At 46.7% G+C, this 27,702-nt stretch overlaps 6 protein-coding genes across 6 annotated transcripts; 5 read left to right on the top strand and 1 right to left on the bottom strand.

The window, feature by feature from the left end:
• Window positions 1-173: 173 nt before the first annotated feature.
• LAJ45_00079 (uncharacterized protein) lies at window positions 174-4,415 on the top strand (the record flags this gene model as incomplete). The annotated part of the gene is made up of 2 exons (XM_046109681.1): window positions 174-2,883; window positions 2,941-4,415. 2 exons carry the CDS (start codon window positions 174-176, stop codon window positions 4,413-4,415), a joined length of 4,185 nt encoding a protein of 1,394 aa, XP_045976374.1.
• Window positions 4,416-6,939: 2,524 nt separating this feature from the next.
• Window positions 6,940-7,236, top strand: LAJ45_00078 (uncharacterized protein; the record flags this gene model as incomplete). The annotated part of the gene is made up of 2 exons (XM_046109680.1): window positions 6,940-7,167; window positions 7,234-7,236. 2 exons carry the CDS (start codon window positions 6,940-6,942, stop codon window positions 7,234-7,236), a joined length of 231 nt encoding a protein of 76 aa, XP_045976373.1.
• An 860-nt stretch (window positions 7,237-8,096) lies between these two features.
• LAJ45_00077 (uncharacterized protein) lies at window positions 8,097-11,891 on the top strand (the record flags this gene model as incomplete). The annotated part of the gene is made up of 5 exons (XM_046109679.1): window positions 8,097-8,818; window positions 9,172-9,447; window positions 9,729-10,847; window positions 11,160-11,697; window positions 11,775-11,891. The coding sequence occupies 5 exons, from the start codon at window positions 8,097-8,099 to the stop codon at window positions 11,889-11,891; spliced, it is 2,772 nt and encodes a 923-aa protein (XP_045976372.1).
• Window positions 11,892-14,614: 2,723 nt separating this feature from the next.
• Window positions 14,615-15,230, top strand: LAJ45_00076 (uncharacterized protein; the record flags this gene model as incomplete). The annotated part of the gene is made up of 4 exons (XM_046109678.1): window positions 14,615-14,716; window positions 14,841-14,861; window positions 14,931-15,022; window positions 15,080-15,230. 4 exons carry the CDS (start codon window positions 14,615-14,617, stop codon window positions 15,228-15,230), a joined length of 366 nt encoding a protein of 121 aa, XP_045976371.1.
• A 382-nt stretch (window positions 15,231-15,612) lies between these two features.
• LAJ45_00075 (uncharacterized protein) lies at window positions 15,613-19,719 on the bottom strand (the record flags this gene model as incomplete). The annotated part of the gene is made up of 5 exons (XM_046109677.1): window positions 15,613-15,824; window positions 15,883-15,906; window positions 15,965-18,207; window positions 18,264-19,453; window positions 19,525-19,719. The coding sequence occupies 5 exons, from the start codon at window positions 19,717-19,719 to the stop codon at window positions 15,613-15,615; spliced, it is 3,864 nt and encodes a 1,287-aa protein (XP_045976370.1).
• A 763-nt stretch (window positions 19,720-20,482) lies between these two features.
• On the top strand, window positions 20,483-22,207 carry LAJ45_00074 (uncharacterized protein; the record flags this gene model as incomplete). Its single annotated transcript, XM_046109676.1, has 1 exon — window positions 20,483-22,207. One exon carries the CDS (start codon window positions 20,483-20,485, stop codon window positions 22,205-22,207), a length of 1,725 nt encoding a protein of 574 aa, XP_045976369.1.
• Window positions 22,208-27,702: the final 5,495 nt, after the last annotated feature.

Raw genomic sequence — 27,702 nt, 5'->3', positions numbered from 1 at the left:
TACCCCCTCTCTCGGTGGCCCATATCCAATCCTTCCATCATCTAGCTGGCGAATCAGAGAAGAGCAGGTTGAGGAATGCCAGCTGACAATCCCGCGATTCTAGGCACCAGAAGAACCTGATCTAGATTGGACCATATCATTATCAGGCCCGGGACCTTTCACAACGCTCCGCCATGACCACCTCCACCACCTCCACCCCTTCACCAAAGACGCGAAAATCAAAAATGAACCCCTTCACAACCTCTGCGTCCCCGCCATCACGGCCCACATTCGATAGCTCCCTCTTCTCCATGGATGCTTCAGGGTCACCATCACTTTCACAACCCTACCAGCCCACTATACCGGCTGTGAGGAACAATAATAGCAGGTTACCCAACGGCAAACGACCCGCGTCGCCGTCGTCGCTTCATCCTGATCATTCACTACTGACTAATTCTCCCTCCACGTTATCGGCCACCTCACCGATCACAAACAGTAGCTTTTACAATAACATGGGCTTCTCGCGTGGACCCGGGTCTCACTACTCGCCAAACCCGAGCTACTATGACCATAGTACTGGCGGGCGTCACAGTCTGGAAGATGAGTCGCCAACACTCATGGATAGGTTCACAACGACGCCAAACTTTGACGACGTAGAGATGCCGCCGCTGGCGGACGATGACGTGTATGAGCTCGATGATGGACTATCAGGGACCGCCTACTCGACGCCGGCAACTGGCGTTGGTGGTAGGCGCATGACGTTTCCCCCAAGCCCCAGGCCTACTATTTCGCCAAGCCCTGGTATTGGAAGTAGTGGGAATGAGGACGTGCAGATCAAGGTGGAACAATTCACCCCCTCAGGGCCTGTGAAGGGGCTGGGTGTGCATATCCAGCATCCAACACCAATCTCACATGCGTCCTCTGCGTCCTCTAGTAATCCTGTTGTGAAGTCACCGCCGCCAGTGGTAGATCTCACTGTCGATAAGCGTGGTGAAGATGGAGCATGGAAACGCGGATATGATCCGGAAATGCGCGCTGCGCTGGGTGTGGGTGAAGATGCTGCAGAAATCCCTAGCCTGAATGAGCAGACAATCAACCAGCAGCGAGAGTTCAAAGCTTTGGAGATTCAAGACTGGCTGAGGAAGAACGGTGACATATCCGGAAAGAATGGGAAGGAGGGAAAGCCTGGTGGTTTGACGGTGAAGGCTCCAAAGAGGGGCAGGGCGAAAAGTTTTTCGGATTTCAGGAACAAGAGCTTGTCGGCCAAGGGTGCAGAGGAGGAAGAAATTGTGAAGGTTGGAGAGAGTAGCGCCGGGGCGATCACAGGTGTACTGATTATAGATGACGATGATATCAGGCCAGGGGAATATGACTATGAAGATGATGACAGCTCGAATGGATCTCTGTCCAACGATGGATCCCTCGATGATGATGACGAGTCAATGAATACGTCTGAAGCACCCCCAACTGAAGAGGCCTTGAAGAGAACGGAGAAAGAGCAAGAGGAAGAGCAGATGCGGATTGACAATGATCCTGCTCTGCTTCCGAATCCAAAGCAGTTCTACTCTGCGCGTCCATGGATTGATACCGTCGGGCATATACCCAGTGGCACAAATGCGGCCGCTATGAAATGCCAGCCCCACACTGCGAATGCGGCGATAACACGATTTCGCGAGTATGCGCAGAACATTGAGACTGCATCAAGGGTCGCCACATTCGGCAGCGAGACATCGAAAAACCGAAGACTCAGTGCTAGCGATGTGGACCGAATTGCTGCAGACGGTGGATTGCTAAAGAGGTTGAGCTTCAGAAACAAAGAGAAGGGTCAAGATAAGGATGGATCATCACCTCCTGGACACTCAAGAAGGCCCAGTCTCATGCAATCACTCATGAGAACAAGTCTCAAGAGAGGGCACAGTAACGCCAGCGACAAACTGAGAGAAAATAACACAGAGGTTGCCGAGATCGAAGCTGAAAAAGAGACCTTGGTTGGAGATGCAGCTAGTTTTGGCAGAAAGAGAGGTGATTCTGTTGCCTCTTCTGCGTCCACTGCTAGTTTCGCTCCCGTGAAAACGCGCACATCATGGTCAAAGCCTGGGACTCTGAAAGTTGACACGAGTGTCCATGGCGCAATTGTGAGCATGGCGGGCATGACGGCGGGCATCGGCCAGAGCTCTGGGCACACCGCCAGTACAGCAAAGTCTGCCAGTCCTACGCCGGCCGAGAAACGAACCACTGGGCTGAGCGTGGGAAGCCATGTAATGCAACAACTCCGTCGGGCTCGGAGCAAGAGCGAGCTTGCCACAGGCTCAAGGCTCCATAAAAGCAACAAACCCTCCTTTGGTATTGTCAGTATGCTCGGCCAGTATGGCGGGCCACCATTACTGCCCATCAAGTCTCCTGTTGCGTCTGGCACTGATAGCGCCCCCGACAGTACTCTGAAACCCCGATTTACCTTTGGCGAGGAGACAAGTAAGCGAGGACTTGCAGCGGCAAATCAAGCATTACTGAGCCCTCCTGATCCGCATAGACATGACGGGTATGATGATAGTGAGGATGAAGTTATGGATGACACCTTGAATAGACCCCCACAGGCACCGCCTCCCGGGCAAAGACAGCAGAAATTAGACATCACACCAAACGTAGAGGGCTTCACAGCCCATATCAAGTCTAAGACACCGGAATTGCATCACAAGTTGGTCGAACGGATCGTGTACGAACAGGGAAAGCGGTACAAGAAATTGGTTGAACACAGGCAAAAGCATCTTGCGGCGATCAAGAATGGTGGCAAGTGTGGTAACAATGCGAAATGTAGAGGTAAAGTTGGTTCTATTGGTGCGGGAGGACAAGAAGAGAACAATGGACACAAAAGAAATATCTCTGCAGGCAGTCCTGAAGGCGAAGGTAGGCTCACAAATCTATCCTGTAATCTCATTTGAAGCTGGGACTCATAAAGTATAGCATATTCATCCGATGAGACTGCCGGCGACCACTCTCCCACAGAAGGCAAAGTGGCCGCAACGCAATTCCCTTCTGGAGTTCCCCAGCCTCCTGTCTCTCGATTGCCAGCTGAATTTGAATGTCCCATCTGTTTCAAGGTCAAAAAGTTCACAAAGCCCTCTGATTGGACCAAGCACGTCCACGAAGACGTCCACCCCTTTACCTGCACGTTTACTGAATGCACCGAGCCAAAATCCTTCAAGCGCAAGGCCGATTGGGTTCGCCATGAGAATGAACGCCACAGACATCTCGAATGGTGGACATGCAACATACCTGATTGTACACATACCTGTTACCGTAAGGATAACTTCGTTCAGCACTTGGTTCGTGAACACAAGATGGCAGAGCCCAAGATCAAAGCTCAGAAAGCAGCCGCAAAAGCCGCCGGAAAGTCGACGGGGAAGAAGGGAAAGGCGGCCAAGGCCGTCGCGGGAGCGGATGGGGCGCCGACACAAGAAGATTTTGATAAGGTGTGGCAGATTGTTGACGACTGTCACCAGCAGACACTGAAGCTCCCGACGGAAGAAAAATGCAGGTTCTGTGGGGTGACCTGTGCCACATGGAAGAAATTGACCGTGCACCTGGCTAGACACATGGAGCAAATCTCACTCCCGGTCCTGGATCTGATTACGGATGATGCCGTAGTGCCGCCGAGCACAAGGGGTTCTGGTAAGCAGGCGCCCACTAGAAGCGCAAATACTGCCCCAGTCGCGCCGATGCCGAAGGCTCAGCATCTATCAACCGATATGGATATCGACTCTATTGGTGGTGGAGACGCATCAGGTCGACATCATACGGTGGGTGTGCAATACGAGGATGACATCCAATATGCAGGCGGGAACACAAATTATGGTTCACATCACACCCCTCCGCGAAGCTCGCCGCACATACCAATGGATAATCGTTTCAACGTGTCGACACCCCCACAAGGTGGCCTCCAGTACTCCACACCCGGAAGTCTGGGGTTCGGTCCGGATGGTATCCAAAACATGCAAAATGTCTCAGGACTACATCCCATGCTCAATCAATTCGAGTACGCCGGGAACGATATGTATCCTAGTCCTTCGTCTATGACAGGAGGACGCGCACCGTCGATCAATAGTGGATATTCACCGTCTCCAACATATTCACAGCGTCCACCACCGCACAGTCCGGCGAGTCAGCGAATGGGCCCTGTAATGTCGGGACAGCAACATCTACAAGTGCAGCAGCAGCAGCAGCAGCCACAACAACAACAGAGCTATTTTGCCTATGCTTCTGGACAGCTCCCTGCAAATTCCGGGCTTGGGCAAATGCATACTCAGACGGTGGCTACAGCGAATAGCTTGATCGAGAACCACGGGCAGTACGGGTATTACCCCGGTGGGGAAATCCCAATGGCCTTGGTGGGGGTAGCCATGGCACCTTTAGATGAGGATTACGGTTTTATCCACTAAGGTGGGTATATCTCTGCGTGAACCGTAACTTCTAGATTTGAGGTGTTTTTGTTTTTCGTTTACTTGATATCTTTTCTTCGTGTTGGTTATCGATTTCCTTTTAAGGGTCTATGAAGGGACGGACTTTTTTCTTTCTTTCTCCTTTGCATTTTCTATGTGTTCTTGTCCTATATTTGAATTGGGTGATATCGTGTCGAGTCCTCGCCCAGAGATCTTAATGATCAAGCTAGGAGAGAGTTGGCTGGATAAAAAAAGAGGGTGGTACTTTATTGATTAGGAAAGATTTGGTGATAAGAGTGCAGCATGTGCCCAGTCTGTAGATCGATCGATCTGTTCCCGCACTTCCCCTCTATTTCATATCGTTTGTCTTGTTGTGCTCGTTAGCGTCAATCCTTCGCCTTTCCTTTGGTTTTTTTTTTTACGATGCGTTATGAAGGGGTATTTGGATCTGAATTTTGCAGGAGTTCTTTTCTTTAATTTATATTATGACATGCTTACATATCTGAGACTCCCTCTCGGCTCGCCATGAACAACACTGCTTGAAGTTGAAGTTACTCGACCATCCGTCCTTCTTATGAGCACCTATCTATTAGTTTCTAAACTGTGTGGAGCCGTAATTCGATTTTTGAAGTTAAGGGGACCGTGCAAGAGCCAATGTATGTAGGTACATACATGTACACATCTGTGCTCAAGCCCTGCTTAGACCGTAGCGGCTACCTGCTAGCTAGGGCCTCTTCATACATGGGGAAAAATTTTTCCATTGAGACACGATAACTAGAGTAGATGATGGGCAATAGCTAGACCATGGGACTACTCCATTGAAGGCTACATGCAGATGCACTGAGAACAAAATTTGGTTAGTGACTGGTCGCAATTATCACAAGGGGGGTGCAGGATGCCGTTGTACCTGGGCAGACGGTGTTGCTAGAAATGATGACAGTAAATTTATAGGGATGTTTCAGTGTTGGTTATGATGATAGTTCACGTGGTGATGATGATGGCGATGATGATGTGTCGTAGTTTAGATACTCGTGTTTACTTTTCGAGAAAATGATCAGAGTCATGAAAGAGCACTCGTCCAAGCTCCATCGTATAATCGATGGCAAAGGTCCAGAACTGAACCGAATGTGTGCAAAACGCAACCACTCTCAGCTTGCGCACCTACATGACGAAAAAGTAATATCATGTAGGTGTTTCCTACCGCGATTTGAGAACACGGTTACCTCAAGCAACGTCATCAATATCATTCCAGCTATGCTTTCTCCACATCCATCACTCAACTCACTGAAAACTTTTTCTAGATAAACACTCGTCTTATATCTAGCTGTTAAGTGAGATTAGTTCGTCACAAACGAATTTCCAGTTGGCACTCTTACCTTCAGTCACCAAGTATACGTATGTGTGTCTAATATCGCCTTGGCCAAAAAGATCTCAACGCTCCATGGAATATAAGCTGATGCGCTAGAGACCGGATTCATTTCGCTGCTATTCCCAGTGCCACTCTGGCTCTTTATGACGATTTGAAAGGAGGGGATTGGAGGATGCTTGGAACTCAAACCGTATATTCCTTCCTGGAAGGTAACTACACTAATGACCGAGTGAGAAAGCATGCAATTGGCCCTATACCGACACGAGAGTATCGAATATCTCCCCCCGCTCAGATAACATCTGATCTTAAGAGTGTCCGAGGCCAGATATTTCTATTTTGGAAACCTCACCCGCGGCATACCTGAATACGCATCCCGCATGCCCAAACCTGACTACTCCATAACTCCTAGTCATGCTTACTGGGTAGATTGGAAATCAAGTTACCCTAACCCTGGAGGAAAGGTTACATCGAGTGCCGATAATGATCCCTGCCCGGAGTCTGAACAAACCATGTAATCAGCTGGCTAATCCTACAAATATGATTGTGATATTCCAGCTGATCAATTCTAGACTTGGGGAATTAGGTATGATAGCCGCCGAAATGTCGAACACACCCCCATATGGGCCGGTTACCTCCGGCGGTTAACTAGATCTAGAGGCGGCCATCCTGATCATGCGTTGCGGTGGCTTTTTCTCGTGACAACAGGGGATATGTAGTTTAGTAGATACTGAAAACCGAAAAGAAATAACCTGGAATATGTGAAGAGTGAAGGGGAAAGGCACAAGGTGGTTGGTGAGTACTCAATAGAAAAAGTCAGTGCTTTTGTATCTGTCTGATTAATGTAAGCAGTGGTTGAACGCATCACAACACATATGTGCGCAATAGGTTCTTTTTGATCCATCCAACAGGCTGTTTCCAAGCATTCCGTTTCCCTTCCTGCGTACCTCCACACTGGTGTGGACCTGCCCTGCAAGACTCAAACAAATTTTATTTGGGGGTGCTCGGGTCTTTATGGGACGGGAGGGCGGGTCAAGGGGAATTTTTTTTTTTTTGATTTGCAAGGCGAGCCAGGCGGAAGGGAGGTACGCATAGGTGCGACGTTGGGATATTTCCTGAGACTGCTGCCTTGCCAGGGCGTCCAATGGTTTTGCGACTATGGGCTGCGACTCAGAGTGTGTATGCGTCCACGCCGAGAGCTTGATCCCACCGCATGGGGGTAGTAATCGCGGGACCAGACAGCACTCTATGAAGGAGACCCTTCTTGGGTACGTTAACGATATACCTATTTCTCACTCTTCTCATACAACCACCTTACCAACTATCTACTACCCTAACCACTTACCTGGTTTGAACTTGAACTGGACTGGGGGGGGCGGCGACGACGTATGATACAATACAAACCACACCTACCCACCGTACAATATTAACGACTGACTGACTGCTCGGTAGTAAGTTTCGGCTGCAAAGAAACTTGTATAATTCTTTGACCAGGCACTTTCCAGCTTTCCATTGGGAGAGTTGAAGACTGTAATGTACGTAGGGTAGATCGGTGGTATAGTTATCTACAGTCTACGGACATGATCTTTGTAGAATCACCCCGAGCCGTCCCTTGATCTGAGCTTGCAAGACAGAAGACAGAGAGCCTTCTTTCACAACCCCCCCCCCCCCTCACCTTCACACACAACCCCCCTCCTTTCGTCACTTCGCGCTTCCCCTCGCGCAGTATCGGCTTTGCCCCCCCCCCCCCCCCGGCGCCGTCGCGTTTAGGTTCCCCACTTGTAAGTTCCCTCTACTTGGCTTTGGGTGTTAGTATTGAAACAGGGAAAGTGCTGACCACACCGATCGTGCGCAACGGATTTAGGGGACTAGCTCCAAATCGAACTCTCCCTCCCCAAACGTACTCCCACCAAGGATTTACTTAGTGAACTTCCACCATCGAGTCTTAGATATCAACACCTAGGGTTGTTTACACCTGTACCGCAATTAAGGTAAGCAAGTGTTCCATTATAATTGGTTATCATTACATTCATAAAGTTGGAGTGTGGCTTTTCTTACCCGTATTTATCGACATTTCCTTGTGTTCGTTTTTGATTTCAATATTGATGTCAATCTATTTTCAGTCTTGCGCACGCAGCAGAAACTAGCGACTTGCCTCTTCTCTCTCTTTCCCACTCTTTCCATTCGTTCCCATCTCTGTGCTCATTTAATGTTCTCCCTTTCATACCCCCAAGTTCAAGACGTCCCATGGCTAACCGCTGTTACAGTGAGGTGCTTAATATTGTATGCATTATTAAAATAGCACAACATCAACTATGCCGCCTCATTATCCTGTAGAGAATAGGATGGAGCGAGATAATTTCAACATGCCTGCGTCGCCGGTGGGCTATTACCCACACTACCACCGCCGACCAGAGTACAACATACTCCCCTCAATCGAATCCATGTTTGGGCGTGAACTCGGCCGTCCCGGCGGCCCAATACCCCCACCAACTACACCTAGTGGATTGAGTCCTCCGCCGCACTCCGGCTACTCGCCGGAGTCCCCCACTGCCATGAGGGCGCCAGGAGGAGCCCCTGCAATGTCGCAGTATCTATCAGATCATAAGAACGACCCATGGGGGACATACAAGCAGGGTCATCCTCCATCGGTACAATACCCAGGGACCCACAACCACCACCAAACCATCGAATATCAGCAGCAGACTTCACAACGCTCACCAAGTAATAATGGCGAATTCCCAGACTATATCCGCCGCGCGGCCAGTTGGGATAGTGAATATATTAACCGTAATAGATCATTGGACCGTTCTACCCAGCCTATCAGCCCGACAACAGAGACGACCATGGACACGCATAGTAATTTTGAATCCGGAACTGAGATATACTCGGAGGACCCGGGTGAAATGTCGGAGATCAATAGTGGGATGGGTGATACGCAGAGTCAGGCGGGGAGTACAGTTTCAGGGTTGCATATGTCGAGGCAGTTTTCTTGCAAGACATGCAAATCCACGTTTAAATGCGATTCATTACGACGGTAAGAGCAAACAGCCCGTCTGTCAAGTCAATTAGAAAAAGAAATCATGGAGAAAGAAAGAATCACTGGGAGGAAAAAAAGCATAAAAAGCCCCCTCTCCCCCCTTCCCCTCCCCAGCCCAGAAAAGAGTAGACTAGATGTAGCTCAATCAGGTGTATGCGATCTTTTTTTTGCGCACCGTTGAGATTTTCATGCCTACTTCAATGGGGCAGGGCTGCATCTAGTCTAACTGCACATAGAAAAACACAAGAAATGGAGAGGAAAGAAAGAAATAAATAAATGAGTGGCAGTACATAGCTGATTCTGCGTCTTTCCGGGCTATTGGCCTTTTTCCCGTCGGTTGGTTTTTGAAGGAAACATGAGATGAAGCATACAAAACCATTCAAGTGTCAATTTCCGGATTGCAAGCGGAAAGGTCAGGGCTTTACGTCAATGAACGACCGAGATCGGCACATGAATTCCGTCCATAAGAGGCACCTCAGCCGACCAGCTGTGGGGTACGATTGTTGCTATGATCATTGTCGCGACAATGGAAAGATCTTCTGGAGATTGGATAACTTCAGGAATCACTTGAAGAAAAAACATGATCCAAAAGGCTCAAAAGATGCGATGGAGGATTTCTTGAAGAGGTATGTGATTTACACGTTCTTTCGTTACTTCCTTTAAGTTTTGCACTGCAAGTATCGTCCCAGAGAGAAGTGCGTACGAATTGGATTCAACATCAATCAACGGCCGAGTCTATGGATATAAACTCACATACCTTTTACCGGGGTTGATGTTGATTCCACTTGGTATGCATTTTTTATGCGCTAGATTTGAAATCATCCCCGTGTCCTTGATATGCGTAGTTACGGAACGAACAATCGTTCTGTAATTTACCTATTCTTATCTTTTGTTTTCCATTTTCAAGGGCGGAAGCGGAATGCCGTCGGATCCAACCCGCTGGAGGTGATGGTTCTTCCATGGCCATCTCTATAGACACCCGGTCCGAGCCCGAATGTTCCAGCAATCGCGCAATGGAAAGTCCCGGTCCCGCCATGTCTATAGATTTTGCACGGCCAACACGAAGAACGCGACCTCTACCACAGGTTCCCCCCTTCAACAATTCCGGCGCGTGGGAATCTGCATCCGAATCTGGAATGGCACACGCACCAATATCCCCGGTTTCAAGAGGGCCTCACCCTGATGTTGGATCCGATGCCGGTGACCGGATGGAGATTGATGAGATACCGGTGACCACGTCCCAGCCTATGGACGAGGAGCCTTTATTGGATACTGCCAGGATCAATGGCAACCACTACCATAGCCACCCGGTTTCTAATGCGCCCCCAGAGAGACAAGATCAAGGTAGGGAGAGCTACGCTAAAGCCGAAGCCAGACTTAAAAGACACCAACAACTGGAGGAAATGCATGAGAAGATTAAAGAAGTTCGCATATTGCTTGCTGAATATAACGAACTGTGCAATGAAGACCTAGAAGATCAATGGGGCATTGGGAATAGATATGAGCTCATTGCTATTCCATTTTCCGCCAGTGATGACTCGGACAATACCATACCTTATAACCATGGGGTCCATTATGAACCATCTCCTCAAAACATCAGTCTAGGAAGGTTCCTCACACAGGACCCGGCGGAGGAGTCACCAATGTCTAGGCTTTTATCATCTGGCGGGACAGCATCGACGCCGTCTTCAACAACGGCCCAGGCTGATACTCGGCAATTAGTTTCTCCACCTATATCAGTTGCTTCACCGCCGCATGCAGCAGCAACAGCAGGGGAGGTTCATCCTCAGCATCCGCACCACCAACAACAGCAACAGGGGCAGCACAACCCTATTGTGATACCGGATGATGAGCCAATGAATCCACCAGTACGGTCTCCTAAGGTAGCGCAGCGTGGCTCGATTTCACAGCAGAAGAATGGGCCTCCAGGTGGTACTCAATCCACACATACGTTACTTCCGCAAAACGGAAAAAGCACAGTTTGTCCAGAATGTGATAAGGTATTTGCAATGCCTAGTAAACTCAAGTAAGACCTCCCAGCTTTGATTTCCCCACTATCCAACTGGCGCGCACATAAAGGTAAGCAAATGAAAAATCTAACAGACAATTGTGATTTTCTTCTGAACAGGAAACATATGAAACGACACTCTCGTCCATACGCTTGTACCTTCCGTGGTTGTGGGAAACTTTTTGGTAGTAAGAACGACTGGAAACGTCATGAGAACAGTCAACATTTTCAACTAGAGTTATGGAAATGTGGGGTGCTCCCCCCTAATACAGGCGCTCTATGTGGGAAACTTTCGTTCCGACGAGAATCACATACCACCCATTTGCGTAGCGTCCATGGTATCACAGATAAGAATGAAATCACAGCCAAAACTAACGAGGCGCATATTGGGAGGAACAACTTCAAAACCTTCTGGTGTGGATTCTGCCCCACATTTCCAGACCAACCAGAACCTAGAGGTCTGGTTGTGCAACTAGAGAAGAAAGGGCTCGGTGGATGGGACGAGAGATTTGATCACTTGGGCAAGCATTTTATCGATGAAGGCCTGAAGATTGGTAAATACAAATTTCACGACGACGACGATCAATACGGCCCCTCTCACGATAGCGGCTCAGAGGACGAGGAGGAGGAAGAGATGACAGTGGGTGAACCGTCAGTAGTGGGGAGCCGATCGCAGCCAACTGGGGGAGATGAAGTACTGGATGATTTTGGCGCAACTAATGTAAAGAAGCTCGTTGCGTGTACGGCGCCAGACGGGGAAAAGATGGGCATCGAAATGGCAAAGGAGGAGCTTGGCGACCCTGCCACCAAAACTCAATTGCAACAAAAACCAAAGTCTAGTAGTAGATCCAGTATGAACTGGTATTGTGTATGATCCCTCGTTCCCATCATTAACCTATATTATCCCACAGCGTAGTACTAATTTATGGCCTTTATTTCATTTAGTGTCAGCCTTGTTCAGATGGTCCTTACGTAGTAGGTCTTCAAGAATCCTGCGTCTCATGCGAACACCAGATATGTTCCAAATGTCACCGGGAGCGAGCTGGAGAGGAGGTAGAGTGAGTTGACCAATTGGTGATTCGTGTACAATGATTGTGTATTTTTGGTCCTGTCTTTCATCTTTTTAAATTTCTTTTGTAGGGGGGTTTTGGAGTTGGTACGGTTTGAGTTAAAAATTTAAACGGAGGAGGAGTAAGGGGCGAGAGGTGGATCTGAAACGAAAAACCACATTTAATTGAGTTGTTGAGTTGGGTTGAACCCTGGACAATGGGAGAGCATGCACGAAACCTTTCTTTTTTTTGTAAAATTTATATATTGGGGGGTTTTGAGACCGTCTCTGTGTGTGTGTGTAGTGGGGGAAGGGGAAGAAAAAAAAGTGATATGTTGGCCGGGGAACGAAAGATAAGGTGGGGGTGGGACAAGGGTGTAGGGAGGGGAGGGTTTGAACATAGCCGCGGGAGATCGCCATCATAGGCAGATGGGCACTCTGGCCTGACGTCATGCATGCAATGTACCTACAATATTGGGAGCGAAATCGCGATCGAACGTTTTCAGGCGTCCTGGCGAACCGAAAGACGACTAAGTTCACAGCCTATCACTCGGCGAGTACTCCTTACCTGGTACACTCACTCACGGGGTGAAGGCGGATCCTGTCGGATGGTGGTCAGGGACTTGAGCCCAATAACAGAATTAACTTCAGGGCGCCAAGGCTAAACTACTGCAAACATGATCATTAGACAGGATCCGCCGTCACTAGGTGAGCGAGTGTAGGTGCTTGTGGGAAACGTTCCCAGATTAAGCAGCATGCCTTCTGGGAGGGAAGTTGGTATAGAAATTGTGCGCACATATGACTGAGGGTGCCAACACGTACTTTAGATCACTAAAATAAGGTCACAGTAGCCGGTGCTCTACTGCAAACCCGGGTTTGTGCAATAACAACATAAACGTGGATACCCGTGTGTAGAGAATGGCTTGAACGTATATAGTACCCTCCACAGACATTCAAAGAGGTTGTAAATATCTATGGATACAACTAAGCATGTCAAGCTGCAGGCCATTTCGGAAACGCGGGTATTGCTTGAAACGAGTACAGGATATGGGCCTTGTGACAGCAACTTGATTCTGTGATTGTGAAGTACAAATTTAAAGGGAACAGCACCCAACAAGCCATTGATTTCTGTATGTAACTAATTCCATTGAGTGGGGGATTGGGGGGTGGTGGTGTAGTTTCTGCCTACGTAAAAAACCGCATTCACACCTACTAGCATATCTGTTGGATGATTGGCGTCTGTAGCGTGGCGGCTCAAGTTCCATACTCAGTCAGTGTACGGTTTGATCACATTGGCTGGTGCCCCGGGGGGGTAGAGTAGCTGGCGCGGGCCGAGGAAAAGACACGCCAGGTGCATCTTCCGGGGTTTCAATTAGGTAGTTTCCCGTAGGAATTGATCGATGGGTCGTTGTTGTTGCTGTTGTTGCTGTTGTTGTTTTTATTGACTCGGTCATGATGAAGGGTTGCATAGTTGCATGGTTGCATAGTTGCATGGTTTTCTCTGTAGGTACGTGTTCTAGACAACGTAGATGTACCTACATACATGTATTGTAGTTGCTCGCCAACTGCTTTAGTTTCTTGATCTCTGCTGCGACGCTTAGTTTAATTAAAGCGGAGATAAGGTGATCACTAGATAGTTGTAACATGATCATGTCCAAATATCGCATGATCAGCCGTGCGGCCATACGTGTGTGGACAAGGCGCATTCTGCCCGCATCCCACAAAGGATTGTGTGTATGGGCGTGCACCTCTCGGGCCGAGAGCCTCAAGCCTCCCACGTAGGAGCCATAACCGGTATTTCCACATCCAACCTCCCGAAGACAGTTCACAGCTCGATATCCCTTCGGTATCCTTACTCTTAGCTGCCTACATATATGAAAAAGTGGTCAGCTACATACCCACGCAGTACGGCTCAGCAAACCAAACACGAGGGACGTCCTGATCACACGCAAGGCTAAAATCTGTAGATCAGTAGTGGCCAACCAAAAAAACCCTTGAATTCAGCTCGCCCATCCAAAGCACCGCTCTGCTCGATTCCAAGCAATAGATCAATGTGTAACTCAAACTCAATTGGGAATTACATGTAGTTCTGTCATTTGCGACCTCGCTCACCCGACCTTCGCCTCTGATCTCTATCTCTGTGAAACCTCGCCAGTTATATACGAAGCTATATGCAATGCTAGGTGATAGGTCTCGGTACTACATGTAGGTATGATGTAGAGTAGGCATATCCCTCACCTACGTGATTGAGTGCATCAATTGTTCCAATGGTTGAGTTGAGACAAGGCTACCAGTGAACCCTAACCCTGGCCAATGTCTCGAACAGGCATGTACCTACTTACATGTAATAATGGTGATCCTCTGGCCTAGCTGCCAGTAGTGAGTCTAGAGTAACTAAACCCAGTACGCGTCTTGAGACCTAATGTCATGAGCCCCATAACACCAGCTATGGTCTTATGGTTTGGCAACACATAAAATCGCTATTATTATATAGCTTTAGACCTTGTAACATTATCATCACAATACTATTACACCGTGCAGTCTTCGCACTAAAAACACCACTCCCGTGTCTTGGTGATCATGACCATAGTGGGGTGATACCTAATGTCATGAGGGCGTCATGCTACGTGTCCTTGGCCCTGGAGTAGATAGCGCGTGCCTTATTTAAGACTTGAGGGTCTACGGTCCTCAGCTAATACAAGCACTTGTAGTTACTATCAAATTACAAGGCGAAGCCATGTATATCCAAACCTCCACAAACACCCAGTTGGATGATAACATCGGCCTCAAAATCGCAATCGAGGAGGCCAAAAAGAGTCTCACCGAGAATGGTGTTCCAGTATGTGCCGCTAGTCATATCAAACAAACAATTGAGAGGAAGCTAACATCGGAAACATGTTGGCGCAGCGTTAATTTCCTCGACGGGGGAGGTGTTGGCTCGTTCTCATAATCTGGCGTGGCAGAAGATGTCCCCTATATTCCATGTAATACTACTACTATTGTTACAACCCCTCCGGAGATGATCATGTTTGAAGCTCACGCCGTTTCGACAGGCCGAAATGGCAACCTTTGACGCTGCGGGGCACGTTTCGAAAGCAGGCTATCGCCATGCAACGTTATATACGACACTGACGCCCTGCGATATGTGTACCGGAGCGATTCTATGGTTTGGTGTGGGGAGGGTTGTAATGGGAGAGGCCAGGTCTGTTGGTGGCGGAGGTCATGATATATTGAGGGGTCGAGGGGTGGAAGTGGTGGACATGGACAGTGAGGAGTGCTATGAGATGCTGCAGAAGTTTATGAAGGATCATCCAGATAGGTGGAAAAATCCTTCCAAAATTGCTTGCAATTGAGAGGGAGGATAGCTGCTGGTTATTGGGTATCTATTCCGTGTAATGTACACACATGGCGCCGAATACTTTACACTGCAATCTTAGAGTGATTTTCCGCGGAGGAGCAGTTGGTGTTGGTATCGGGATAGTGACATAATATTCCCTAGCAGGGAGATTATGGCAACGAGTTCCAATCCTTGCCATCAATTGATGGACACTAAACTGTTTAAAAGAATCTTGGCATAAAATGCATGTAGCTACATGGCTTATCACTCGGCTTTCTCCCGCTAGTCCATTTTCCACCCTTGGCACAATGATTGATTCGTGTATCCACCACCCTTGGCAAAGGACATCTACTTCAAACGTGATTACAAGAGGCTCCTATCTGTCTACCCATTCATCTTCAGCTGGACCGTAGCTTATACGACAGCTTCCAATGCTCATAGAAGGGCTGGGTTTCAACTGTAAACCATCCATCCGAATACCCAGTGAACTCGTCGTCCCACCGGTTGGGGTTGGAACTTCGATACCCATCTTTCACAATATGCCTCGCCTGTTTAGCTCCCATCGAAACCAGATGGGGTATTATTTTTGTGATGCCGAAATAAGTATCACCTGCATAGGTTAGTCTTCTAATGATTCTTCTTTTCGGGTGCGTGCGAAAAATACTCACGGCTTATGCCCTCGTCGCCAAAAACTACAAAGGTCAGTTCGTAAAGCCCCAAAAATAAGCGGAAAAGTTGGCATTGACTCACCAGTGTCATCATTTCTGAACCTCAGCCCAAATGCCGCGCCCCTCTCACTCGCCGCATCCCGCTCATCACGAGTGAAGTAGTCTGCGAGGGTCTCTAGGTACGAACGCCTGATCTGCTCACCACTTGTCAACGCCCAGTCAAGGGAAGTGATACGTCCACCAGTGATCGTATTGGGATCCATGCCAAGCTCAAGGAGGTACTTGACACATTCAAACTTTCCCAGTTTGATGGCCGCAAAAAAAGCACTATACTCTTTACCGAACACTCGTGTTACCGAGGAATTGGCCATCTGGAGCTTCTCGGCGTCGCTATAGCCCTCTAGGAGTCGTTTAAGGAGATAGGTTGTCTCGGCGTCCGTGAGTATGGGGTTGTAGGAGAGGATAAAGAGGAAGTCTCTGTCCGCCCCGTAATGAACACGTGCGCCATATTGGAGCAAGATCCCCGAAAGCTCGACAGGTTGCCCCGGGTGCCTGCTTGAGATTGCGAGTTGTAATGGGGTGGTCCCTCTTTTATCAAGAGCGTTAATATCTGCCGGAGGATCATGAGTAACTAAAAATCGGATCCTCTCTTCGAATTTAGATTTTTCCAGGGTTTTGGAGGATTTAACAACATAATGAGGAATCGTCTCCTCCAGGAATCCAGCTTTTATATTGATATCTTCCATGCGGTCTACTAGCTGTTGAAATAATGCCATGAAGCCTTGCGGGTATGCTAAGGATTTATCGTCAATGGGAGCCCAGAGATGTATAGGGAGTTCATGACTAGAATTCTCGAAATTTACATTGGCACCCGCTTCTAGTAATGCCAGGGAAACCACACAATTCTGGGCGATCGAGGCGTCTAAGAGGGGCGTATCCCCCAGTTTTCCATGCGGACCAGATCTTCGGCGATCCAGATCGCAGCCAGCTCTGAGGAGTGCGAGGACGCATTCCCGGACCTTGGCAAGATTATTTTCATAAGTGCCATTATAGATCCAGGCATCAAAGCCCTCCCAGAATTTATAAAACTGGCTACAACCCGTGTAAGTCAAGGCCATTGTATGGAACGCATTGTGTCCCTGATCGCTGACTGCAGTTGCGCTTGCTCCTTTGTTGAGGAGGTATTGGACGATTTTGCTGTCACCTCGTCGCGCTGCCATAGCTAGTGCTGTATGTGCAGCAGGGTAGATTTTGGAGTCGCGAGCATTGATATCAGCGCCAAGCTTGAGAAGAGAGTCAATAGCGGTGGTACAGCGTGTTGAAGCTGCCCAGTGGAGAGGTGTACCAAAAGGCCAGTGAAATGGGAAGTGTATGAAGGGTGGATGTGTAGGCTCTTCTGTTACCGAAACATTCTTGCACACAATGGCCCCGACGTCAGCTTTACCTTTGGATACGAGGAGTTGTGCCATTTTATCTATATGCTGCTCCTCAAAGTTGAAGAGCCAATGCAACGGCGATATTTCGTATGGTGTAGAGGCAATAGATGCATCCGCCCCCAACGAAATAAGCATTTCCACGGCTGCATGATGACCGGCGAGACAGGCTTTATGTAGTGGTGTTTCACCTCTATCGTTTTTGGAATTCACAGCAGCTCTCCGCTCCTCCACTAGATACTTGATGACCTCTGGCTTGTCAAACATGGCTGCAAAATGTAGCGCCTTATTCCCATTGAGGTCCTGCAGAGATTCTACTCCACCTTCGCACATTAACCGCGCCATGTCGATATCCAAACTCGAAAACCGATGCGCAGTTTGATGCGAGGCTTCGGCGTTGTAGCCTCCTGCTTTACGGAATACCACTCGAGCCTCGAGGAGAAGGGCCGGGTTGAGCTCTGCGAGATCCTCTGTGGCAACCAATGACCCAGTGGAAACAGAATTAAAGAGCCAAGTTTCCAGCAGCTGTTTGTCCGCAATGGCGCTAATAGAAAGTTCTTGTGCCTCGTAAAGTCTCTTTATGATGGCTTGGGCCGGAATACATGATCCTTTCGCTGCTTCACTCATGTATTCTATAGCTCGTCTAAATCCGAGATTGATTCCTGGTGTAGAGGATACGAATGCTATGGCCATCCCAAAGAGCGTTTCACCGGAGAATCGTGGGCCGTTGTCCTTTTTGGTGTCTTGGTAATCTTTTTCGAGCTGTTTTAAAAGTTCCAGGGATTGGAATCCTATCCAGTAAAGGACACCTTTGTTGGTCTCATTTGTTTTCCTTCCTATAATATGTGTACGCTTTCCGTTTTGTTTTGTGGTCGTTTCTCTTGTAGCGATCCTGTGGTGGAATCAGACGGATGAATAGGATATTAGAGGTGGAATGGAAGCCCGTACCAATCGTTATATCCCTTACTATCGTCCGCTAATAGTTTAGAGCTAATATTCACCCGGTCTTGCGGTTTCACCCCAAGCATTGCTCTACAAAGACTCAATAATTTACTTCGTAAGGATTTCGGAAATTTCCGATCTTCATGTCCCCAGATTAAACCCATGGCCTTCTCACACGGCGATTCCTCGTCTTCCTGCCCCTCGACTTGTTCGAATTGAAATGGTGGCCGCCCACGGGTCAGTAGAATGGAAAGCACTACAAGACAATACGAGAACCCGTCGCATCTGGAAAGTAGTTCTGGTGAGAAATCCCCGTGTATATCTTTATCATACACACCCGCTTCTGGCGGTGCCCACCCAGGGGTCCCTCGATATGAAGCAAAACTTAAACTAGCAGGATTTTCTATCGAGATACAGATCCCGAAATCGCTTAACTTGCCTAGGTATGGCACCCTGGGATTATCCTGCCGAAATACAAGCACATTGTCCGGCTTAACATCACCATGAACGATTCCTTCGTTATGCAGCGCCTCTAGGCCATCTGCAATATCGAGGCACATGTGATGTCTAATATTTATCTCGAGATGCCCTGGTACAGATGCCATATTATCCCCCCGCAAGAAGTTAGACAGTGAAGTTAACGCCCTCTCCATGAACAACACTGGAAGCAGCAGCTCAGGTGTTTGGTAGTCATAGCCCCAAGATATCAGATCGACGATATTACGATGCTCTCGTAGCGGCGGATGGCAGAGTGCCAGTATCTCCAACTCCAGAGTGCGGAAATGGGCAAAAGTCTGCTGGGACTTCGATAGGCTTGCCGGTGCGTTGTAGTGATTGACTCGCTTCAAGACAGTGTCCTCATGGGTATGGTCCACGAACACTGTAAATTGAGCACCTTTGCCGATGATAGTTCCCACTCGGTCTAGGTTTCCGCCGACTAGATGTTTAGGCCCGTCGACACCCATATCTGCGAGTATAGAGGTGAAATCGGAGAGTGTGGTCATGAACCGGTGTGAGTTACCGTTCCGGGTTGAGAGAATGGCCATATCGAGGATACTGCTGTCGGGTGTATGGTGCCCGCCATCGAAACTAGTGCCGGAGGTGTAGGTATCGGAGACTACGAACCAATCTTCTTCTGCTCCTCTTCGTCTTTGCACTCCTTTTGGGGAGGGGTGGGGAAGATTGTTAGGGCCATTCTTGTTTACAGACGGATGTTTAGTTATGAGGTTCCCCAGAAATCTTGGAGAATTAAAAGATATCTTCTCACCTCCAAAGTTAAGTTCCCAATATTGAACCAGTCAGACTCAGCATCGCCCCCAACAGGTGATGTGTCGGTGCTGGCCTCATGAAGGAGATTCTCAGCAGAGTTCTCAATTGAGGCATTAAGTTGATATTGATCATCGTTAGTCTCGAATACCAGGGGAAAACATTCGACGTTTGTGTCACCAAGGTTTTCCGACATTGATTGTCTTTTTTTTGGCTATGGTACCTCGATGCCGTGGGTTTTAGAGTTTTTTGTGGTTTATCTGATTTTCCCCGCGATGAATACATATTATCCACCCACGCGTGGGGGCAACATACGCATGTATGTACAGCGACAAGTAATAAGTGATGGAACGCTCTGAGAGTACAAACACTTAATGTTGGTGGCGTTTTACCACAACAGGTATCGCTGTGCTCCATCACTTATTACCTACCGCCGCACGCACATGCACCTACAGCACCCTATTGCGGCTAACTAGGTAGAGGGTGAGTCAATAAGATACGGGTGATGTACTCAAGGCACTTTCACCCACAGTCACACATACATATGATATACTTAATTATAAGATCTTTAGGTTACACCGCATATAACTTATGGTTGGGGACCAGGCAACTGTCCGGGTTTTCCCTCGCCTTTACAGGACCAGTGATCAGAACGACACGATTTTCCCATGCACCCTTCCTATTTAGTCAGTATCTCGTCCACGCCGACGTAGGTGTCCTGCTACCGCAGCAAGTTTTAGAAGAAAGAAGAAATATGCATATCAGATCAAATGTATGTTCTTCAGCCAAAATTCTTCACCGGCGCCGTTTCTATTTTTCGTCCCAACCCCTCCCATAGCAAGCCTATTTAAATTTTGTTAAGTACCAAGTAGGTCCCCTAGCCACAAGTGTCCTCGCTAGTTGAGCGATCCTTCCGTAGACAAGTATAGCTTTTTTATAATATCCAGCTAGACCAAGCGATGGACATCGTCGGTTTCTCCATAACTGTCTTCCGCGAGACCTACAACCTTGCCCTCTTCGTCTATGAAGTAGTGCAGGATGTCCGCGAATACGATAGCGACAAAGACCATATCAGGCAAAAACTCCAGCACGAGATATTCTTTCTCGACGCCTTCAATAAATTCTTCCTCGACGCAGAATCGGGCGGTATCATCCACGACCCAAACCTTCCCGCCGCATACCCACTCCGTATCTTGACCATCCTACAGAACTTGCGGGACTGCCTAGGGGCGTATAATAAACTAGCGCTGAAGCACTATCCGCCGTATCAACGACTGATACTTGATGGCGATGGTGTGGAGGAGCATAGTGGCGCTGATGGGCCATCGGCGCTAGGGGATTCTAGCAAGAAAGAGAGAGATTTTGATTTTGATAAGACGGGTTTCAGAGCGAAAGTGAGGAGCTTGAGTCTGCGTGCGTGGGATTGGTCGTTGTTTGACAAGAGAAAACTTGAAGAGGTGGTTACACAATTCAGAGAATGGTGCGAGAAGTTAAAAGAGATCATGCAGTTCTCCATGCTCTTTGCTATCCGTTTTAAAGATCCTGCGGCGCTGAAGGACTTCCAGAACAGCGATACGGCAAAGAAAACCGGTCTCGAGCATGTGGCTCAGCGGCAGTTTTTGAACAGGTTCAAGACAATCGAAGAAGCATCGCCATTGAAAGGCAAACTTATCGAAACTCCGGGCAGCACCAAGGGTTCATCCACGAAGCTTATGCGCTTGGTTGCCGGGAGTGAACAGCCATATGGGACGCCTGTTGCGGTCGAATACAAAGCATATGGCGCACCACCAGCCACTGACGATACAACGCGGCAGAACTTACTCAAAGTAAAGTCAAACATCAGAATGTTAGCGACAGTACTTCTAAATTCTGCCTTCGTGGAAGGGGAAGGTCGGACTCCAAGTGCCTCTTCTTTCAATGCACCGGTTTTGAACGCATTCCAATGTATCGGATATATCGACGAGCCTGAAAATAGTCGCATGGCGTTTGTGTTCAGGCTCCCACCACAAGCAGCAAACCTCGGGGGTCTGCAGACACTGCACGCATTTATAGAAGAGGTAGACCCACGCAAGAAAAAACCCGTGAACATTCTCTCCCTCGAACAAAGATTTGCCATCGCCCATAACCTCTGTAAGACGGTTCTGAATCTACACGGCTCCGGATGGGTGCACAAAAGTATTCGAAGCACGAATGTAATATTGCTTCCTGGGCCACCTCCTAATTTGAAGCTCGTACCTTATGTAACTGGGTTCGAATTCTCACGCCCCGTTATGGCCGCCACGGAGGTTGGCTTCGACTTTGATCTTGATCGCAACCTCTACCGTCACCCCTCAAGGCAAGGATATCCAACGGCTACCTTTACCAAACTACACGACCTATACGCGCTCGGCGTGGTACTCCTGGAAATCGGTACATGGAAGACAGTTACGGGGCGACTGAGGCCGGGATTTGAACAAGCAAAGAAGTTTGGAAAGGTTCCGTCGCCAGAGTATGTTAGGCAAACTCTTATCAAGATTGCAAATGACGAGCTGCCGCCTGTCATGGGGGGAAGGTATGCGAAAGCGGTGGTGAAATGTTTGGAGGGTGATTTTGGGGTCGTGGGAGTTGATGCACAGGTGAGAGAATTGGGGCTGGCGTTTAGGGAGCAAGTGGTAGATGTGATGGTAGATGGGCTGAAGCTGTGATATAGTTGTTGCTTAGTCGCTGGCTTGAGCACCGCAAGTTGAGATCAATTGTAAATATCGGTTTATGGTGTAAAAACAAGCCTAAGTCTAAATACTAAGTGGGTATAGCAGTACACACCTTAGCTTCAGGCATCAGTGGTCGGTACTAAGAATATTGTTGTGATATGACGAATATTGAATGAGTACTTACACGTGGATTAGAGTTGTTATCTGGCTATGTCTATAAAGCTAACGGGAATGTATTGACCTCACTAAATATACTAGTATCGTAATGTTTACATGCACGTCGGATTACAGATGCATTCATCAATTGCAATTGGGCATACATGCTCATATTCACAAAGATACTACAAGAGACCCTTTTTAACGAGCAGTACTACATATAATTTACCAAACGACTCTGTCATGGGCCTACTTGGTAATTGGTGGGAGACAATGCAGTGAAAAAAAACTGAAATTACAACTTGTTAACCTATTTACATGTAGTCACCCCCCCTTCCTTCACTGCCAATATTACTTATTTGTTTTGTTTAGAATGGCATAAAACAACAATGAGATTCTTAGACCGTTGAGCATTCGATTTCCCTAAAAGGATCGTTACTCCAATATATCCATTCACGAAATATCACTCGATTACTAGCCCGTAAATTATAAATGGTAATGATGCTTTTATCGACTTTTTATTTCATAAAAAAACAATAGGCAACATCTAGTTGGAAAATATTGGCGTAAATCGCTGTCATCTTTAAACTGTCAAGGTATGATTATGCGACTCTTGTCCCGGTTGTTGGTGGGATAGACTGATAGATGGCAAAATCCAACGTGTGTAGTGGGGGCTGGCCATGGGGTTAAGGCACTCTCTGTTGTTATATACCAGACACCCAGTGCCTAGTGAAAATCTGTCGGTAAAAGCCTAGGGATAAAAGTAATTACAAGGACGTTGGAGAATGGCGCTTGACCTGGTAAGGAAATGGAATCTATTTCTTTGAAATAACCACATACTGAATTCAAATATCGTGTTAGACCGCATGGCCGGTCATGAGAATAAATAAATTAATCTTCAAATCGGCAACATTGACATTAGTGCAATGATTTTGATGCTTTTCCTCTCACTAATAGAAACAGTGCCACTATAGCTAGCCGAACAGTCTGATTATATGCTACGTTATATGAATATGTTAAATTTAGGGCCGCCGGCACTAGTCGAATATATACAGAAAATTAAACCAGGATGTTAAAATGGTCATTTACCCTATATAAATTAATACTGGGTACTAAACATTACTTGCGCACTGTTCATAATCCGAATGCTACAGTGAAAACAGATGTTTTCCTAGGCTTGGATGCCATATTCCAATGAATCATGAATCAGTTAGTCTATCAACAGGGTTCTGCGATGGGTCTCGAGTGATATCTCATGATGCCAGCATATCCGCTCATTGGTGGTAAATGTTCGTTCCGTATCGTTCACATAGTTGGAGATAGCAACATAACTAACGAAGTGCTATACTACATATAAGTACGTATATGTAGGTACTACAGGGCATTTATTGATGAGTCAAGTAAGGGTTAAACACTATTAAATTGCGCACGTAAAGTTTCTAAAATTAAAAGGAGTTTCATCGACTCTGACCAAATGATATCCTGGACCTGTTTGAATACGATAAAAATGTGATCAGGGTCTAAGTACAGTAATACTTAATACAAGTACTAATGACGAAGTTATGTTATTATATTTATGTTTTAATATAAACTTTTTTAGGCATTTCTAAAAAAAAAAAAGAAGAAGGGACGCTGTAAATAGTGCTACAGAATCAATTCTATAGCTATAGTCCTCATAATTAGTTAAATATTTATGTGAATACTACTTAGACTAAGACCACGATCGTATAAAGATAAATCTACAGACTGAGCCCGGATGATTTATGTAACTCTACTGGGCTAAATCAAATAGCTTGTAGCCTAGCTTCAAATAGCGGGCTTTTGCTCCCAGATGGCATAGGAACATAGGTTTCAGCTAATGCGCGTAGCGTGGCAATGTGTTGCAACCCAACATTAGTGGTGGAAATCTACATGATGTATCGTATCTCGTATTAGATGAAAAATGTTTGACAATATGGATAAATCCCAGCCTTAGAAATGGTCTTAACCCTTTTGGTAAAACAAATTGTGTTGGCTGTGATCGTCTATTATTTTGACGATAAGGCGAGTGATAAAATATGATTATTGACCCATCGTTTCAACATCGAGCATGCGCATGCTGTGCTTTTGATCCGCTAAAACTCGTAGAACAATTGCCAAAAACGCCTCGGATGTGTTAGACCACTGATTTTTTGTTTGTTTGAGTGTAAAAGCAAGGTAAGTTTTAAAACAAGTATGCATATCCTGCCCTCCACTAATTCAATGAATATTGGTGGCAGGGTGCAGGATACGTGACCACGTCGTATAACATTCATTCAGTGTCGGGAATGTTCTGGTTCACCAATAGTTACCTATTGGACTAATCCATGTATTCCTTTACGTACTAGCTTTATCGCCCACTGGTGCATCGTTTTGTAGGCCTTTGACAGCTGGTATAAAAAATGAAAATTGAGCATATATCAGTTCTCGGGCCAATTTCATTTCGTTTAGTTATTTTCCTTGTGAAAACTAAAGGCACTATCGGTCGTGAGGATTTCCATAGGAGTCAACTCAGCTGTGGTTTCTTTCTTTTCTTCTGACACAAAAGATGAAGGAAGCAAGTTAGCGTTAGTTTACCAAAGCGTCGACTTTGATTACCGCCAAAACTCGAAAAATTGGCTATCTCCGGCCAGGGATTATCGCTCGAGTGATTGGTTGAATGGCATCGATCTGCATCAGAAGTTTCCCACACAAGTAATTTTGATCTCTGGAAGCTAGCCAATTTTTCGAGTTATGGCGGTACTCTATAAAAAAAAATGTGGATTTGATACTTTCAGCTCAATGGGCACCGTACCCGGTCCAATATCTCCCCACCATTTTTTGAGACACCAACAGCACTGAAACGAAAGGAAAATGATGCTGAGCGAGTTCGAACTAAAGTAAAACTGTTGGTGAACATATTCGATCGTGGGATACTTTTGCACGTCGTCTGTATCTGAGAATCGGGTAAAGCCTTTAAATTGACGAATGTAATACACGACCTTTTGCAGATGCTTTGATCCTGCTAGATGTTGGTAGAACTTGCAGTAAAAGAGGCGGACCACTGCGGCACGCTAGTCTGTAGGTAATGTACACTGGGTCAGCTTTGGACACAATATAGATAGAAAATTTAATGCCAAATCCTAATTCATGTCGAATGCTAGCGTGGAGAGCAGAAGGACGTCATGTTAAAACCAGTGGCAGGAAGTCTAGCCCGTGAGCAAAAACAGAGGCGTGAAGCCGGAATTTATATTCCGATCCTGCAGATGAGACAAGTAACAAGAGTATGCCTGTGGGTATATATCTGCTTATCGCCATTAGCCCGAGTAATATTTTGGTGTCCGATCAATGTATGAGGGGTGAAAGCTCCTCATGTAAGTTCACAAGGTGCATATAGCAACTGGAGGTCGCCGGGGGGCCCTAATGATTCACTGGATGCACGCTATATAACGGCTTTTCCAAATGCAGCTATAATAAGCTATGTTGCATATACTCGATACAGCAAAACCCATACAGATCATTAACTACCACAGAAATACTTACCAGCTGCAGCATATGAACCAGAAAATGTGGAGAGCCAAAATAAGGGTTATAATTATGTGTATGGTAAAACAGCGCCACTCCATAGAAATAACTCTTAGCTATACTCTAACACTCAAATTTTTCGGTCTATATGCAGGTAAAAAGTATGAGTTTATCCTCCCAGGACCATCCCACCTATAGAAATTATCGGCTGGAGGCCATACAGAACGCGCTCTTTTAGTTCAATGCACACTGCATGATCGCCGCAGGTTAGTAATGACTTATTAAATGAGAATTTGGAGGCTTCAAGCCATTCTGAAGAAGAAAATATATGATCCGGTTCTAAAGCTGTAAAAAGTAGGATAAATACCGATGTCGACAAGGTTCCATACGCCTTCAAAGCCTCGTACATATATGCATCTGATTGAACCTAGAGCTTCTGCTAGAACACCAATATGCCTGATGCTTCCATTCGAGCCTGAGCTAGACCCGGGACGGAGAAAAGAACGATATATACTTCTCCCCGGCCTCGTGGTTTCTTAATATTTATGGGTTGAACCGCTATCATATACCATGTTAATTGTTTTATTACAACACCCAAAAGTGAGAGTACGAGTAAAGAAAATGATTCTCGTCGATAAACTTACGGAGATAGTTAATATAGTTAGTACTTACTCATTTGTTAAAAAAAAAAGAAAACGGAAAAGGCCTAAAATGACACAGTTTTCGGTATACGTGCTTTGCAATAACACATGGTGCAAAAAGGGTGTCAGATCTATTCGACCTTATTCTACTACAAGAAAAAGAAAGAAAGAACAAAGCGTTGATCTATAAAACTACAAAAGGTACTGCAGCGACTTATTTAGACATTTGCGACTGCTACCCCCATCCCTGGTTTGAACCCTGGACCTTATGTGTGATTGGTTGTATCCTGGGTACTCTCGGTGTCGACGAGCAGTCTATCCACTAGATACTGTGCCCGAGGTGATACTTGAGCTAGCTTGGCAGTGTGCCAAGGTGAAGATCGAACTTGAACCCGACCCTTCGATATTACATATCATTGCTCAGCCAATACGTATATTAATTGATGTATTCGTTTTGGATTATACTGAACTGTGTCATCTTGCATTCATGTGTTATTGTAGAGCACGTCTACCGGGTCTGTGTCATTTTGGACCTTTTCCGTAAAAAAAAAAAAAAAATGAAAGACGTCAATTCTAACTTTGCCATTCTTCAAAGTGACATCCGCAAGTGTCAAATTTGGACGGAGTTACTTCAATTGCCCGGCTGGAAATGGTGTAAAAAGAATACAAAATACAGCCTACGCATTTCATATCCCGTCATGTCACTGTATATCACAGATAATGTGAGGAATTAATTATTAGATCTTTAGGGTTACCCCAATCACATCTTGTGCCGCTAGCTCCCTGTGGGGGGGGGGGGGGGGACGTCAATTTTGCCTTTTGCAACCGTAAATTTTAAAGTGTCAATTATGGGAATTGACGGTTAGAACCGCAAATTTCAAGAATTTACAAATTCTGGGGCTCCGAAATGGCAACCAGGGCTGTTAATTTTGGATTGCGGCGGGGCGGCGTGCTCTGAGATATACCAGGAGGATCAAAAGTACCCAGTTTTGGGTATGAGTTTTCAGTTCCAACAGCGTGTTTCACAAGCAGCGTGATGAATTGTCTGGTTTTCGGGGTTATTCTGTCATACCGTTAACCAGATCGATTTTGGCCACTGAGGGGAACTGTCAATTTTGCCTCCCGAAACTGTCAAGTGTCAATAGTTGAAATTGACGGTCATTTTACTAG

The sequence above is a fragment of the Morchella importuna genome (assembly GCF_003444635.1).
Source record: "Morchella importuna strain M04M26 chromosome Unknown Morimp01GS001, whole genome shotgun sequence".
NCBI lineage: Eukaryota > Fungi > Ascomycota > Pezizomycetes > Pezizales > Morchellaceae > Morchella > Morchella importuna.
Note: the sequence above shows the minus strand (reverse complement) of the source record. Positions and strands in the feature narration are given on the sequence as shown.